We start from the raw sequence: 18,059 nt of genomic DNA on the forward strand, positions 1-18,059 counted from the left end.
TACGATGAATGGACATGATGAAGTGATCTCTGAGATCCTCACAAAGAGGATTCAAATCCCCATCCGCATTTGAAACCAAATTAATCTGACAACTGATGTAATTCAAGTTTATTGTACAACACATATTCACACAACATCTTTGTGTAGTAGTCCACATTTAACCACATTTTATATAATTAATTATATCGTTAATACACTTATATTAAAGGAGGAGTTGGCTAACCTTACAATAGGCTAACAAATATTTGGTATCAAATTTGATATTTGCAAAAGTCGAATCTTAGATATCTCATTTAGGTCTTACATAGTGGTTTAAGTGGGTGTGATTCCTATATATAGGAATCAAGCATCCTGAGTTTGATTTCTATAACCAGGGCCAACCTAGGCCCAGTGGTAGTAGGGCGATCGTCCGGGGCCTCAAAAAATCAGGGGCACCAAAAGTATTAGAGCGGTATATTGATATGTTTTTACAAGAGTATAAATTTATAAGATTTAGTTAAATAATCAAGAAGTATAACAAGAAGTGGTGGTTTCTTCTCCTTAATATTAAGCAGGAGGTCATGAGTTCAAAACCTTGTGTGTTTGTGTTTTTTTTTTTTTAAATTTTTAAATTTTTAAATTTTATTTAAACTTTCCAATTTTTATAAATTTCTTTCCATAATAGTATAAATTTACAAAAATTGATCAAATGATCAATAAGTTTAACTAGAAGCGGTGGTTTCTGCTATTTAGAATTAATGAGTAGGTCCATTGGTAAAATTTGCATTTTTTTTTAACAAACAATATTATCTACACTAAAGAGTAAGGGTGGGCTAAGCCTCACAATAGACTAGCCAATTTGCATTTTTTTAATTACAAATGATATTTAACACTAATCTACTACAGAACGGGCAGAGGGAACAATTTGTATCCAAGATGTAGTGATTTGAAGATGAAGGCTCTGACCACCACGACATCCATCTCTCATGTAAAGTGTGCAGTTAAAACAACTTGCCATTTGAACATCTCAACGTGATCACATATTATGTTACTTACCATATTTGTACCACATCTCTAATAAAAATGAGACCTACTTGTATTGGTTGATCCTCTCTATTAGAGGTGATACAAATGTAATAAATGTAATATTACTCATCTTGAAATGACCTGGTTTTTTCAGCTCAAGGAATGCAATATTATTTACTACACCATTAAGAAATTTAACTTTGAAAATAAAACGTGAAACGTAATTTGAGCATATATACATGTTTCAAGTGCCCAAAGTTAGACTAATTCTAATACTGGGGCATAAAATTAGACTAATATCAAATTTCCCTAAAAATATTGAAGGCTTTAAGAGAGATCTAAAACTGTTGAAGCAATTTATACTTCAACAACTTCGCATTGAGAAAGGAAAGGTGGAGTTGACAAAACCAGCACCAAGGAGGAGGTGGCCTTGAGGCCCAACAAAATCAAGTCACCCTCTCGCAATTCTGTCCTTAATGTGGTTGGAGGGCCTGCCAATAATTTGTTATGACGTGGGAAGAACCCATTAGTAGTAATTTTATATATTTTAATTTAATAACAACTAACCAAAAAAATAAAATTCATATGACTAGTAATTGATCTCTGATTTAGCTAGCAAATGGTTGTGCACCCAATTGATTTTTGAGTGACCGAAACAGTTATATATGTATAAACAGTTGAGATCATAACCATTGAAATTATGTAACGCTAACTTTGAAAAGGTTAAATCAGCTAGTACATGCATGCAAGCACGGAAAAGTTACATAATTTTTTTTTTTGACTTTACTCCATTCACGAAAAAAAAAAAAGAAACACATACATAATTTTATCACCATGAACAAGTCGATTATAATTAAATAGCGTCTTCCCCAGCTGGGTTGTTTGCCATAATCTGCATTAATCCCTCAAGCTCTATGGCTACATTTTTCATGGAAGGTCTTTCCTTTCCTCTCAATCTTAAACATCTTTTAGCGAGACCAGCCACTTTCTCAGCTGTCTCAAAATTTCTCTCCTTTTATTATTTCAGTATCAAGTATTTCATTTCACCGACACTGTTCAACTGAACGAACAAAGAGGGTTGCTAAGTGTCTCTCTCCCTTGGGCCAGCTCCGCTAGTACAACTCCAAAGCTATAGACGTTGCTCTTCTCTGTTTGCATGTTTGTATAAAGATATTCAAGGTCCAAGTATCCGCGTTTATTTGTCACTACAGCTGATACTTGGTCTTGATCTTCAGGAACCGAATTTGAAGTTGCAAAGCCCGACACCTTTGCCGTGTAATCCTCATCTAGTAGTATCTTAGTTGTCTTCAAATTCCTGTGCAGGATTGGCTTTGACATGGAGTAATGCATGTATGCTATTACTTCAGCGCATCCAATGCTATCTTCATTCGTAGTTCCCATGGCAATCCTTTCGTACTATGAATGTGTTCATAAAGATTGCCGTTGGGGATGAACTCGTAAACCAGTAAAGGCACTTCTGTCTCTAAACAACAACCCACAAGTTTGACCAAATTTCTGTCATAGATTTGAGAAAGAACAATTATAATATTAGCAAACTCATGACCATGAGCCTCAGAGATAAATTTAGACTTCTTTATGACAACTATTTTACTATCATATGGTAGTATTCCTTCATAAACAGTTCCAGAGCCTCCAACAAGAATTCGACTTGCATTGTAATTTTTTGTGGCCTTACTAAACTCGTCTGAAGTAAAGATTCTGGATAGCGACTGATGTGATCCACAACAAGTAGCTAGTTTCTGCAGTAGAAGTGGACCACCATTTTGCTTCAAGTATCTCTCCGCTAGGTCTCTTCTCTTCATTCTGCAATGTAATGAAAAAGATACCTGCACATGATTGAAAAATCACAACCGATTTGACAATATATATATAGCTAGAAGTACATACCGAATAAATTGTCAGGGAAGCAACTAGTGTTCTTCGATGAGAGATTGTATTTTTTATGTAACCCGTGAAGCCCTCGTTTTTGTACCCTTTGTTATTATGACAATTAACAGAGGAAAACTGCAACCGCTACTTTTACCCTTAGTTATTTTTGGAGTGCTCTCATAATCTGTGACTTGACGTTATCCTTAGCGGTTTCTCGGATGAATATTGAGATTCTCAGATAAGCAATTTTGTGTTTACGTGCCTCTACTCTTGCAGCGTTTGATTGCACATATGTCTATTAATTTAAAACAGGTAGCTCGGGATCAGTTGGTTAGTTATCTGTATGTAACAAACAAATTCATAATTGAATTGCAACGACATTTGAACTCATCAACGGAACTAGCTAGGCAAATTCATTTGCATGCATACTTACAAACCTCAAATTTCAAAGGCCCCACTAAAAACAGGTGGAGAATTTTTGCGGATGATCTGTTGACTCGGATATACCAGATTCAAGGACATCAACAAATATACCAAAATCAAAAACCGTTGCATTTGGTGGATTTAAAGGGCATAATTAAGCCGGTTAGAAATGTCGTATATATTTCTGAACTGGGTTATCAGAGCATATAAAAGTACCAGGTTCATTTGACCCCAAAAAACAAAAAAGTACTAGGTTCACATCCATTTTCAATTTGACATGCATCTTGCAAGCTGTCATTCGTTGAATAGCAAAAAAGTACCAAAAGGCTCCGATTACCCAATAAACAAACAAGTAAAATTTATCATACTTATTAACGAGAGACTGCGATATATATTTCATTTATTCACAAGGTTAAAAATGATGAGAATATTTTTGCAAGGATATAAACTAAGTATATGTTTGTAATTGTTGTCATAGTGAGTTAATTAAAATTTTGACCTAGAAAACCCTAAAACGCTGACCTAAATCCAATTAAAGAATGGTACCTCAACTTGATGAGAAAAACTTACATGATTATTAAGGATGTACAAAAAGAAATTGAATACACATTTAACCCATAGTGCAATCTCTACATCGGGACCCTCTTTGAGTTCCTTACACGAGAAGTAGATGCGAAGAATCCGTGGTACGTATTGCAATAGGGCAAAAATATTCATAAGCATATTGGTATTCAAAGCTCTCCAGCCTTCCACTTCTGAGATAAATAGGAGAATTACTATCTGGACACGATACAATGTTTAAACCAGCAGTTAAACTGAAACCTTTATGACGTGCGTGAGAAGAATATCAAATCATCTATAATATATTAACTGGTGCTACAGTCCTGTTTTCAAATATATCGCGTTGTGTTGATGAATCTGGTCTATATTGTTAACAGACACAAAACCTCAAGCATGAAGTGTAATTTGCTCGTAACTACAAGGAATTCTCCATGAGTGTAACAAAAAGAGAGATGAGAACAGTTAAAATATCGCTTGTGCCGTCGAGGTTTCTCCAAAAAAAAAAAAAAAAAAAAAAAAAGAAGAAGTAAACCTCCCCAGCAAAAGAAGTAAACAAAGAGAGAGATGAAAACAGTCAACTCCACAAAAAGGGCTTCTCTTTACCTGTGGAAGTGGAAGAATAGCTAAAATGTCAACCAGAATGTATGACCTCCAAATCGTCTCAACTATTTTGGTTGATCACCGGGAAAAAAGAAAAAAATACTATAAGAATTTAACTTTGAAGCAGTTTGTGAAACGAAATCATTTAATTCAGTGCGAAGAGTACTTGCGTACCTAGATAAAATTGAATAATAATGTCGACATGAGATTATGAATATCTTTTTCCACTTTGGAAGGATCCAGCGAAACAGCAAACCCACAGGAACTACAAATCCTGCAAGTTCTCCCCCCCCCCCCCCCCCCCCCAATCCAACCGCGAGCTCTCCACAAGTAGAGTTATTTCAGCATTTGCTTCGCGGTTCTCCACATCTAAAGTTACTTGGGAGTTAGCCATAAGTCGAACTTATTTGGATATATCCGAGCTGTGGACTATATTTATTTATAGCTAAACTGATTTGGTTTTTCGTGTGAACAAGTTCTTCAACGATGCATTCTACAGGGTGGAGCATGAGAGAGAAGGGGAACCTAATAACATGGGCAATAGTCTCCAATGAAGATGCAACCATTCCTCACTCTAAAACCAGATCTCAGAACCAAACGAGTCAGAGAGTAAAGTTGTCAGTTTGACAAAAAAAGAGAGTGAAATAGTAGTTTCTGTTAACTTTGACTAACTGCAGGGAGGAGTACTTGAGTGGAATTTCAATGAACTAAGCGCTGTATAACTAGAATGAAAGTTCTATTTACATTTATTTTTACTTTTCACATGTCCTTATTAATTTTTTATCATTAATCTTCTTCAATTCATTTGATTTGAGGATCAAAAACAAGTGTGTGAGAAATAAAAATGAATGTGTAAATAACACTACCCAACTAAAAGTAGAGTGCTCACGTTTTATCAACACGTGATAAGATTTTTAACCCCTGTAAAGTATGGATAAAAACATCTAAAAATACTTGTAAGAGTAAAAAGTAATTGTACTATAAATAGCTCATATTCGTTCTCCAAATAGATTTAATGAATTATTTGTCTTTAAAACCAAATCTAAATTAATTACTTAAAATAAAGTTTGGGAAAAGTTGATTTTGGAATTTAAAATAATAAAAACGAAAATAAAACAATTGAATTAAACTTTTAATGAAAATTGGCAATACAAAGAAAAGTAAATTGTTTTGGAAAAAACAAAGGTAAAAGGTAACAGCAAACAATCCTACGTGGTTTTATCAATTACTTATGAATTACACATGCAACTTTAAATGTTAGGTTTTCCTTATGCATATTCTACTTGTGTCATTCAAGCTATAACGTATATCAAACATGCAATCGGTCTTTGGCATTTAGATCAAATGTATACATGCATAACTCATTGTGCTTCGTGAAAATCCTTTGAAAAACCATACAACCGTTAAGGCATTCACCCTAAGTGAACATACAATTATTAGCCATAAGAAGCATTCCTCAATTTCATAGTGACATTCCAACATAAATTGCATCCAATTATTTATCTAAATATCTTAATGATCACGAAGCATTAAGGCACAAAGACAGTTTAAGCACAATGATCAATAAAGCATTATTAAAACTATGATTCTAATGTCATGTTATTGTGATTTCAAAACATGTCTTGCACTGACCACCAGGGCAATTCATCGCTCATGTAAAGTTCGCTGTTAAAACAACTTACTATTTGAACATCTCAACGTGATCACAAAATACGCAACTTATCATTCTATATCTTGAAACAAGAATTCCACACTTACCACATTTTGTATAACATATTTGTACAATCTCTCTAATAGAAATGAGACCTACTTGTATTAGCTGATCCTATCTCTATTAGAGGTGATACAGAAATGGTAAATGTAAAATTCTGACTTGGTTTTTCAGATGAACGAATGCCAAATAACTTAATTCAGTGTTAAGAAATTTAACTTGAAAATAAAGGGTGAAACGTAATCTAAAGCATATATACATGTTTCAAGTGCCCAAGAGGAATACAGAGGAGTAGAGGTTTTATCACAGGGAAAAGTTCTTATTACCGGAATATGGCAAGGGAGGATTTATGTACAGATAGCACAGGACGTTACAACAGTTACAAATCCCGGTATAAATGGATAATAAACTTGAACGACTGAACAGAACACGGTATGTAGATTTACGATATATATGCCTTCACCAGATCTGTGTAATTGCAGATCAAGCCTGTCCTTGGACAAGTAATCTTACCGTCATTCTTCCTTGCCATTTCTTCAAGAGCCTGCCGCCAAAACACAAACCAACTTAAAGAAGAATATTTCAAGACTAAATAACCAAGAACATTAATTACTCGCAAAATGCACGCTAACCTTAGAGCTGTAGACATAGCCGTTGGGCAAGACTTGTGGTGGGTTCTCCGTGTCCATTAGTTCCTTAGTTATGTAGCAAACAAGCTTCGAGTGATGCTGCTTAGAATAAGGTAAGGGCAGGGCTAGTTTCCGGAAACCCTCCTGCGATAGTGGATCCTCCTTGGTGCAATCATCATCATAACAATATCTGAATCAGGTCAGGGCAAAACTACATATCTGAATGCAATTAGCAGCTATAAAGCATGCACTGAAAGTACTGAAGGTGATTGAGAATTGCTCAAAATTCATTAAAGGGAGCTACAGTGTCGGGTTGTAAACCACTGGCCACCTAATGACTTACAACCCTCAAGTCAGCGAGACATGAAATAACGCGAGATCTTCACAATGGATTAAGTGCTTGTCAATGTCCTCCATTCTATGTATTCACAAGAATGAAAATGGCTAGTGAAGTAGAGTATATTTTGGTCGCTATTCTAATCAAATAACCATGTGCACAATGCTATAGCTGTTTCACCCTCCCCTTTAGAGTTTTGTTCTGCATAAGAAGTTTTGGGAGTTAACTCCATATAAATTTAACCTAATTGTACCAAGCCTACTACAATCCTGACTAAGAGGTAAATGTGGCAAGACTGAACAATGTATCAAATAAAAAATGAAAAAGGATACGGGGTTTTAAGAGCAGAAAGGCCTGCTTGCAGATAAATATTGAGCAAAGGCTCAAGTGTCATGCCATATAACTTGCAGAATTCCTGTTTAAATTGATCAACCAGGTAGTCCCATTGCTTTGGCTCAAATAACACCTGGAAAACATAACCACCCAAAGAAAAAATGAAATCACATACCAGAGATTAACCTGCAATATACAGCTCTAAATATGTAATAAAAGCACCAAACCAAAACATTTCACTGAAATGTATAGTCCAACGCATATATCTCCCAAGGAGATGGCACAGATATTGAGTCATTTATTCTTTAAAACCTAGTCCTATATATCAACTGTTCACGAACTGATGACATCTTAGAATTCCTTAATATGTATGCTGAAGGCGGGATAACCAACAGATACAAAATTTAATCAGTGGAAACTATATCCCAAAGGGTACTACCATCACAAAGAGAAGAAGCAGGCGGATACATGCTAACTTGTAGTCAATAAGACAACATATTTTCTATACAGTAACTTCAACTAAACATGGGTATGATTCAGCACATTTTTCTATTCCAGAGCCAAGTTAGTCTAGTTCCCACAAAATAATATGGGAAAACTGAAAAGTGAAAACTGTATGTCTATTCCGACAAAATCTGTAGCGCAATTAAATTCAGAGAAGTAGAAACTGAAAATGCTACTAGAACATTATCAGAAAGAAAAGGATCACCTTGTATGTAGCACATTCAGTGGTACTCTTATAAGCTACCGTTACAAAGACCCGCTGCAATTCTTTCATATGAGTAGTTCCCCAGGGTGCAAGATATTTCCGAGCATATGTGATAGCGATGAAGTTATTTTCAGCTCGTACCAACTCTATAAACTCTTGAAGTCTCAGTTGAAACTCAAATTTACTCTGCCATCAATAAAGCATTCAGCATTAGACAAACTAATAACAAATTTTCGATGTGGTGCACTAAGTGCAATTCAATTGGTATAACTGTCAATAGGAACCTTTTTGAGGAAGGAAGCAGTTCAAGCGTTCAAGATACCAACTACTACTAACTTAAATAAATCAATTTTAGGAACCATTTTATCAGTAATTCACAAGCAGTTAAAAGAAATGTAGCAGAAATAACATACATGTGGGAGCAATATCTTTTACCACCATAAAAGCAACAAATGACTTTGAAAATGACCTAGAATCTATGAAAGATAAGTCATCTCTTTTACGTTCATCTCCTACTATGTATTCCAACTATGGCGAAGCATAAGATAGAAACCCTAACTAGAACAAATAGTCCCTTGCAATTAGGATACCTAAAAAAAAAGTTGAAAAAAGATAATAATAAGTCAAGATTCAGATAAATAAAGGGTACCTAAACCCTTCGCAACTTTCTTCTGAACACAAGCAACAGAACAGATCATTTTAAAGACAGAATAGTAGTGTTAGCAAACTCGTCTAACCCACCAATTAAAAGCAAGATTCCCCTCCCCCCAAACCAAAGGGACTACAGACCTTGGATTTCTTTAACCTTGACTTGTTCTCGGCGCACCAGGCTAGGGCAGGACCCACGTCCTTATTCTGAAGGGCTTCAATAACCTTTTTCGCTTCTTGGAATACATCAATATCAACAAGATCCTGACACATAAGAAAGTAATCAAGTTGCCAACATGTACTAACAGAAAATATGGAAAACTTATGCAAACTGCAGTAGCAATAAGAGAGAAGGGATTCTAACAAGCAATGAATCTGGGAGAATAAAAGCTGTTATCCCCTATTTATTCTACTTACCTTCTTCACTTCCTAACTTCTATACTAGACCATAAAAGATCCAACCTATCAATTATGAAAGCAACAAGCTGCTTTCTTTCATTCACTTTCGACTAAAAAAAATACACTATAGTTTCACTCTTTTTTTCTTTCTGTACAGAACTCCCTTGGTCAAGCTATAGTTTAGTCGAATAATTCCTTCACTAATCTCAGTACGATATTTTCTTTCCATCGTTAGAAAATGTGAAGATGAATCTCGTTCAAATTGTAAAGTAGCGTAAGCAATTGGATAATGAGCATGAAGATAATAACAAAACCGTTTGCCAGATATATAATATTAACATTATAGTCACCCTTTCCAAATTCTTCAATCCCATTAATGCATTCAAACTACAATAACTCATGATATTCAAACCTTCCACGAATTCATAAACTTTGGAAAGAACAACACTTATGACAGAGCACACTGCATAAAGAGCCACAAACATGTAATGTAAACAAATATACGACAGGAAATCAAAACTACCTGAATATTTCTACTTTCCGCCAGCTTCACTGCGGTGTCATAATAAGACATCCGCAACATGTAGTCCACCAAGATCCGATTCACACGTGTGTTATTCCATTCCGCCAGACTCTCCACATCTGCCGATTCTAAATGATCAAGCCGAGCCCGGCACCTCTGCGCCTGCAAGTGCTCTGTCTTACTCCCCTCTTCCAACTTAATCACGAAAAACAAACACCAATCAGCATGAAAATTCCAATAGCCAAATCCAATCACTCAAAGCACAAATACAAACAAAAGATAATCTCTTCAATTCTTAAAGCACGAATATCCAATCTCGATTAGCTCAATGTCGATTAAAATCAATGAATTTCAACAGTTTAATAGTCAACGTCCACTCGAGCTGACAAATCCCGAATTAACCTCTGTTTGGTTGCCTCGAATTCATCGGATACTCGTTCTTTTTTATTCCCTCTCACTCCTCCCCCATTCAAACAGGACAAAACAATCCAATCTAGGGTTTACAAATGCAGTACCTTTCGTTTTAGCCCCTGCAGCCTGGAAACGAGGGAGCTGAGATGATTAACGGCGTCGTCAGTCGACATGTCGTTCTTGTCGGCGGCCTCGGAGACGCCGTTAATAACGGCGGATATCTCCTTCTCGACGACGCGGTGGTTGGCGCGGATCGTCTTCTTGTAGTACTCGAATGGGACTCTGAGGAACTGGTGCTCGAGCTTCAGGGAGTCGGCGAGGTGGCTCAGTTTCGAGGACGGAGGAGGACCTGCGGCGGTGGGGCCCGACCCTAGGGTCGGTCCCGGCGACGCGGCGGTGCCGTTGGGGAGGGAATCCATTTCCATTGAAGAAGGAGAAAGAGATGGATGGAGAGAGTGATTGGGAGATTTGAGTGTGGGAGTTTGATGAATGACAGAGAAAGAGTAGGGACAAAGGCATATAAGAAGACCTTAAACGACGGCGTAATTATTTCGTGGTTATTTCTAGAACGGTTCCAACTGTTTTTTCTTTTTTGGGTCAGAAAATGCTTCATCAGTGAAAGGCCCAATAAAAGCAAATATATGGTGAGGCCTGGCCCAAAATAACAACTCTACCAGTCCAAACAAAAATCCCAAAACTAGAGCCCAAATAAAACGTTTACTTTATTTGACAATATATCGGCCCACATTGTCCATCTAGAAGTGATCAGCTTAACCATACAAACGTTCTTCTTTTTTTTAACAACCGGTAACGTCAGTGAATTAAATTATCAATGGTTTGTGATTAACGTAACAATACAAATGTTGTTACCAAACCAACCAGTCATTTTCTCGATCATAAGTTAAAGATTAGAAAAAATTTATTTGAACCAGTTGCCTAATCTCTACACTGGTATTTTTTTTATAAATTTCATATTCCAATTATGCCCTAAATAAAAATGGGTGTAGTGATAAAATGTTGAATTACAAGCCAATTTGATTAATTTTTTTAATTTTTTTGCAGTTAGTGAGCTTTAAATGATAATTAAGCAAATAAATACTTATGATTTATGTACGATTAAAATACATCAATCACAATCGAGTGAATAAAGAAATGCTGATGTAGTGGACCAAAATATTTTTCTTATTTATGTGCAATATTGTTACGCTTATAAGAGAAAAAATTAATTGGTACGAATAAGAGCGGTGACATGATAAAACTTTCTTTTTATAAAGTAATTTTTCCACCATTTTTGTCACTTGAGCAAACCCTAAGTTCATGATCACTAAAGATACAATGTTGCAATGTGAAAAAAGCTAAACGACCTATAATTGCTATTCATCATGACTTATACTCAACGACGGTACACGCCACATAATTTATAGGATGGATGAGGACCCATGTAGAAATTTCATAAGTCATAAGACCTATCAAAATTTAAATTTCAAATCGTGTATTTTAGTTCCAATGGGTTTTTTTGATATGTTATTTTCTTTGTAAATCCACTTTTTTTTCCAACTAAGCACTCGGAATTTAATTATTTGATCAAATCCCTATGTATTGTCGTCAAGGGGGTCGCTAGGTCTTCTGACATTTTTTTAATACATGTCAATGGTAAAATGTATTTGCCATATGCAATAACCCATTTTTCAATATAATGATATGTTTATACTAAGAGGCTGGGGATTTGAACTAAAACACACAATGAGCTAGCTAATTTCGTATTGAACTTGCTATCTACGTGAGTCAAACTTAAGATATCTCACTTATAAGTATAAAGAAATACTACTAAACTGCAATGCCAAGTAGTACCAAAACGCTTTTAACTTTAAACAAAACAAAGTAACATCATGTAACAGAAGATTCTCTACACTGCCAGATAAAATGTGATAATATTATGTTGTCAAACAATCTGACATTTTCTAGCATCACGTTTTTAATATATCCGCACAAGCAAACAAAAATTGCACCTGATTTACAAGAAATTTTTTTTGCAACCCCCCAAAATTCCAACTAAATAGTAAATGATGGATTGTCATAATAGATAAAACATTCATCTTCAATCCACCCCGTCTCTAATTAAAACTCTCCCCTTATTATAGTTTAGCTTACAATATAACGTGTATCATTAGTATAATTTTTTATTTTTAAAGAAAAAGGAAGCACACCTCTAGACCACGAGTATTCAAGCTCACTTATACCTGTACACACCAGATTCCGGCTCTATTAGACACCCGCTCCTCCCCCGCTCTTCCCGCAGACGACGACAACTTTCAAAACTTTCGGTTTCTGACTAATTTACCCTCCCAATATATCACTAGCCCAAAATAACCCCAAAAATAATTAATTAATTAAAAATAAAAACCAAAAAAGCCTTCTAATTGGACCGGGCCATATCATCATCCATTGACTCATTCTCACTCCCGCTCTCACTCTCTATTTTCTTCCCGTCATCATTAAAAGAGCAGCCGCGCACCCAAAACTCGCCGTTTGGAGCTTAACGGTCGAAACGCCGGCCCCTAACGCCGTTTAAGCAGTAAGACTCTATTTCCTCCTCTACGGCTCTACCTCTCTCCCGCCCGTTTAAATATCCGTTTCCCATAAAATTCGGGTTTCCTAGTTGGAACCCATTTACCCAATTTATTCAACTTTTTTGAAATTTGAATTTCCAGTAGCAAAATCCAAAATCGGACCAGCATTTTTAAGTAAGTGAGTAACTCCTCAAGATTTACAGGATTTAATTTCCAGATTTCTTCATTTTTTTTTTTAATTTTCGGTATTTGAATCGCTGCTGGATTATCTGCTTGCTGACCGTTTGCAAAAGCAGAGTAAGGAATTTTCTTGACTCTTGTTCTTTTATTTTTCTCTTGTTTTCTTTTTTCGTTTTCGTTTTTCTGTTTGGTTGCCGAGAAAGTTGAGGAAACTGGTCGCTGGAAGGGGAATTTTGGTTCGAGAGAGGTTTATCTTCTCTGATTTTCACTTTTTCCATTGAAAGAAATTTTTTGCCAGACGTAGATGATGAGTTTCTTTGATTCTTGGTGATGAAATCGTTGGAAGTGTGAGTAACTCAATCGTTTGTGTTTTTCTTTTCTGGCGTTTTCACAGCGGCCAAACAGGAAATAAGTTGATTGTTCGTAGAAGATTCTCGAACTGAAGAAGTAATCGTTTGTTACTTTTTCTTTCGCCTTCTTTCATTTTCTTAGTAGCCAAACAGGTACTAAGTTGATTACAGAAATTGTCAGCAGTCATATAGTTACTATTTTTTTTCTTCATTTTCTCGGTAAACAAACACTCGTCGTCTATTACTTGTATTTCATTGTAGATATCTGGATCTGGTTTTCTGTACAATCTTTTGTTTAACTGCAGAATTGATTTGTTTAGGATTAGGATCGTGATGAAATGCCTCGATTTCGTCGCGAAAAGTGTTTAATAATTTGATCCTTTTGGCGTCAGAGTGCACAGATAAAATGTCAGTTGTTTAATCTTAGGCTCCAAATTGCCCTCCCTGTGTGGAGAAGATTAGGGTTTAAGGATGATGAAAATGATGAGGCTATTACTGTCTTTTCACTACATCTCTGGCTCAGCTGATAAAGCCCAGATTGAGATCGAATCAGACCTACTGACACATATGTTTTGTGAATTACTTTATGTATTTCATGATTTTCAACGTGACCTCCTAATTTAAAATGCTACTATTTGTTTATTTAGTTTTTAATTTTTCTTGTGTTCCATTTTTTAACTCTGTGTGATGCATGAAGCTAGTTGCTATTGTTAGTATCAGGATGTTGATGCATTAGGCTCCAAAGTCCTCTGTAATTAACTGAACTAATCTTCTTCTGTTTCCGGTTGCAGTTACGGGTTTAGCAATTTCATATATTGGTGTATCGTTACTTCAAAGATCGTAGTTACTTAAGATTCTGGTTTTCGAGAAAAAGGGTATGAATTCCATAAAGATTGAATTACAGTGTGTTTAGGCAAGCAATAGTGATAATCAACTATGGTTTCGGCAAATTTTTCGGTAGTAGAAACTTGAATGATTTTGGCCTTTGGGTCCTGGCATTCTTTTTTAATCAATATCCTTCACTTTCTCTGTTTTCTGTACTTATTTCAGCCAATTTTATTACTTTCCGGTTCATGTTTGTCTCATGATTATTTTGCCCTTTGCTACATAATGTCTTGGTTTCTTTTCTTCTGATGGGCATCTTAAATCTTATTACTTATATGTTGAGCATTTTGTAAGGTTGGCATTTCTGAATTGATTATCTGTACAATGATTCATTTGCTTTTCTGCCATCCCCACAAATTTTAATGGCAGTCTTATGTTTTCTGTTCTAAATTATTTTAGGTTCAGAGAGATCCTTTTGGACAGAATTTAATGCGCCGCGATTAGCATTTTCTGCCGAAGATTCAAACATGAAGAAGCTCTTCTTTTTCAGATCTTCTGCTTCTAGTAATAACAACAATGTTCCTCCACCAACTGATAAGCAGATATCTGATGCCGAGAACTCCAATAAAAGTCCGGCTCTTAGAAGGAGCCGGTCATTGTCATCAGCAGCATTTCTTGGAAGTGAGCCAACGCAAACAGATTTTTCTTCTTCGAAATATCAAAGCAGATCTCCTTGTAGTAGTAGTGCAAGGAGCTTTCCTCATCAGCAATGCGACCAACCATCTTGGTGAGGCTTTTGTATCAGTTTATTTGTTAATGTCATGAACTTGTTTACTGGAGCTCAAGTACAACATTTAGACTCCTGTTTAGTTAAAGTTTTCTTCATGAAGCTAATTTTACTGGTTTTGTGATATGTACCAGTTGTCGAACTCTTACTCCTGAGAGGCATAGGACTAAACATTTTGAAGTTCCATCTCTCCAAAACACACATGGATTGGAGAGGCCTGGTTCTGCTGGTTCTTCTAGAATGCGCCATGATTCGTCAGGGAGCTCTTCCACTTGCTCTAGTAATGTATCAGCCAAAGTCTTGGACCGTTACATTGACGGAGAGCAGGAGGAACTGAGCAGACAAAAGAACAGTTCTTCCCAGAGACACTTGACTGGGAATGGTGGTGGTGGATGGCGTCCACCGCGAACTCAGTTTACAGCACCCATTTCACCTAGGGCTCATTCATATAGAGAGGCAAAAAGTTCTCGTCTTCGTTCATCATCCAAAGACGGGGCAGAAAATGGATTTGGGCATGAATCTCCCCGGAGGCTTGCAAAAAATGTCGTTGAGAGGCTCTCACAGTCTCATGTTATTCAACCAACACGTGAGAAGGAGTTTGACCATGATATTCCACTCACCATTGAGGATATTTATGGTAGATCAGATCTGATTGCCCAGAAAAATTATCCTGCAGATGACTACTCAAGCCTGCAGAAGTTGTTCTATGGTGAAAACTGTGATGGTAGAAACACCGATGAGACTGAAGAGGACATGGATGTAGAATTACAAAGAAGATTGAGGGAAGCAGAGGAGAAGGTCATGCTACTTTCTGACGAACTTGAACAGGAAAGCTTTCTTAGAGATAGTGGGTACAATGTTCCATCACTGATTCAGACAATTAGAAACCTAACTGAGCAGAGGGTAAGCTTGGCACTTGAGGTTTCAAACCTCTTACAGTTGCGAATTGCTGAGAGGGCTTCTGCCAAGAAAGAACTCAGACTGGCAAACGGAGAACTGGAGTCGCGAACGAAAAAATTAGAGAAGGAGAAGAATGAGTTGCAGTCAGCATTGGAGAGGGAACTAGACAGAAGGTCGACTGACTGGTCACTTAAGCTCGAGAAGTATCAGTCAGAGGAGCAGAGGCTTCGTGAGCGAGTTAGAGAGCTTGCAGAGCAAAATGTCTCACTTCAAAGAGAAGTCTCTTCCTTTAATGTGAGGGAAACTGAGTATAGAAGTGTGGAAACAAAATCAGAGCAACAGCTTAACAGCCTTGTTACAAGGGTGGGGGAAATGAGAGAGGAGAATCAAGAACTGAAAAATAATCTCTCAGACTTGCAAGAGAAGTATAGAGCAGCAGAGGAAGACCGTATTTGCATCCATAAAAATTTTGATGAGAAGGATAAGGAGTGCAAGGATCTGCATAAGTCCATTACAAGATTACTGAGAACCTGCAAAGAACAAGAGAAGACAATAGATGGCTTGCGTGAAAGTTTTAGCGAGGAATTTAGGAAGAACCAATCCGTGGAGAGGTTTGATAAGCACGTCACCAAATTGCAGATGGAGCAAATGAGGTTGACAGGAGTAGAACTGGCCTTGAGAAGGGAGTTGGAATCTCATAAGCTTGAAGTTGATTCTCTTCGGCATGAGAATATACACTTGTTAGACCGGTTGAGAGGAAGTGGGAAAGAAAATGGTGCTTTAACTTTCAAGCTAGATAAGGAAATGTCGGCACGAGTCTCCTACATGAAGAATCAAGGGCTATCAATTCTAAACGAGAGCTCCCAGTTATGTTCAAATTTACTAGAATTTGTTAAAGGGAAAGCAGGCCAACTTCCAGAAGCTAACAATGGCTTGGATGGGCAATTTTTTGTTGAATCTGAAATGAAAGTTCAGGGCATAAAGCGTGGAACTGAAAGCTTTGCAAGAAGTTTGCAGACAATGTCCACTTTGCTGCATGAAAAATCCAGTCTGTCCACTTCAAAATTAGCATCTAAGTGCACGAATGCTGATGGACCAGCACATCCAGATGATCAGGCTCCAGAGGTTAGTATTGTTATAAGAACACACTATATATGAATTTTTCAGTTTCTTATTATGTTAAACAAGTTCTTTTGTTTCCATTCTAAAAACGAACTGTTACGGATGCTGTCACTCTTACTTATGTAGGACGACATGAGATATGAGCTCAAAGCAGAAACTTTACTAACAAGTCTACTGAGAGAAAAGTTGTATTCAAAAGAGCTGGAAGTTGAGCAGTTGCAAGCCGAACTTGCAGCAGCTGTAAGAGGAAATGACATTCTCCGATGTGAAGTGCAAAATGCAATGGACAACCTTTCATGTCTCACCCACAAGTTGAAGGACCTTGAAATGCAGGTAACCGTTAGTATCACATATAAAATTCAATGTTAGTGATCATTATATATTTGGATCTGATGCGTTGTTTTTTATATGACGTACGTGATGAAATTCTGAGAATGATCTTTCAGTATTGTTGAATGATGAAGTATATATTACAAAGATTAAGGCATGTAACTAATAACTATTTCCCTGCTTATTCCGTAATAACAGATGCTTAAGAAGGACGAGAACATAAACCAGCTTCAGAGTGACCTCCAGGCATCAACGAAAGAATTAACAGTTACTCGGGGGATACTGCCTAAAATTTCAGAGGAGAGAGACATGATGTGGGAGGAGGTGAAGAAATACAACGAGAAGAACATGTTGCTGAACGCAGAGGTTAACATGTTGAAGAAGAAGATCGAAACCCTTGACGAGGACATACTTCTAAAGGAAGGTCAGATCACAATTCTGAAAGACACCATAGGGAACAAGCCTTTCGACCTTCTGTCCAGTCCCGATAGGCGAGAATTTTTGCTTCATTGATTGTCAAATGGCAGGGGTTTCTTATGGGGTGAGTAAATCACATTGTTCATAGTCCCATACTCCCCAATGTCTAATAGCTTTTCTTTCTTATTTTCCATTTGTACACTTTTCCCTCCTTTTCGTCAATAGATAAAGAAGCGAGAAACATATCATTATTTGGTTGTAACTGGTCTTTATAGTTGTTCATAGTTGGTTTGGTTTCGCTTGTCGGCGTGATCAAGATATTCTCTATATCTTGACAAGCAAGTTAATGAATTTGTTTCACTCTAGAGATTTTCTGTGTGTTCTGTTTTCTGGTATGGT

At 36.7% G+C, this 18,059-nt stretch overlaps 2 protein-coding genes and 1 pseudogene across 8 annotated transcripts; 1 reads left to right on the plus strand and 2 right to left on the minus strand.

Moving 5' to 3' along the window:
• Positions 1-2,061: 2,061 nt before the first annotated feature.
• On the minus strand, positions 2,062-2,840 carry LOC125468775 (annotated as a pseudogene).
• Positions 2,841-6,423: 3,583 nt separating this feature from the next.
• On the minus strand, positions 6,424-10,680 carry LOC125468937 (protein MAEA homolog). Its single transcript, XM_048565748.1, has 7 exons — positions 10,284-10,680; positions 9,769-9,963; positions 8,988-9,110; positions 8,199-8,384; positions 7,489-7,622; positions 6,823-7,009; positions 6,424-6,734 (listed from the first exon to the last, which is right to left on the minus strand). The coding sequence occupies exons 1-7, from the start codon at positions 10,602-10,604 to the stop codon at positions 6,633-6,635; spliced, it is 1,248 nt and encodes a 415-aa protein (XP_048421705.1). The 5' UTR covers positions 10,605-10,680; the 3' UTR covers positions 6,424-6,632.
• Positions 10,681-12,619: 1,939 nt separating this feature from the next.
• LOC103948336 (golgin subfamily B member 1) lies at positions 12,620-18,027 on the plus strand. Of its 7 annotated transcripts, none has more exons than XM_048565703.1 (7): positions 12,646-12,754; positions 13,324-13,432; positions 14,071-14,154; positions 14,565-14,891; positions 15,026-16,916; positions 17,040-17,246; positions 17,442-18,027. In XM_048565703.1, exons 4-7 carry the CDS (start codon positions 14,632-14,634, stop codon positions 17,754-17,756), a joined length of 2,673 nt encoding a protein of 890 aa, XP_048421660.1. In that variant the 5' UTR covers positions 12,646-12,754; positions 13,324-13,432; positions 14,071-14,154; positions 14,565-14,631; the 3' UTR covers positions 17,757-18,027. The 7 variants fall into 7 exon arrangements, with proteins under 7 accessions (XP_048421664.1, XP_048421660.1, XP_048421659.1 ...); XM_048565704.1 differs by lacking the exon at positions 12,646-12,754 and adding an exon at positions 12,880-13,046 and having other exon boundaries at positions 14,564-14,891; XM_048565705.1 differs by lacking the exon at positions 12,646-12,754 and adding an exon at positions 12,880-13,046 and having other exon boundaries at positions 13,324-13,376.
• Positions 18,028-18,059: the final 32 nt, after the last annotated feature.

Source organism: the organism of the source record quoted next, unplaced genomic scaffold (assembly GCF_019419815.1).
Source record: "Pyrus x bretschneideri cultivar Hongxiangsu unplaced genomic scaffold, Pyrus_bretschneideri_v1 Contig4, whole genome shotgun sequence".
Classification (NCBI taxonomy): domain Eukaryota; kingdom Viridiplantae; phylum Streptophyta; class Magnoliopsida; order Rosales; family Rosaceae; genus Pyrus; species Pyrus x bretschneideri.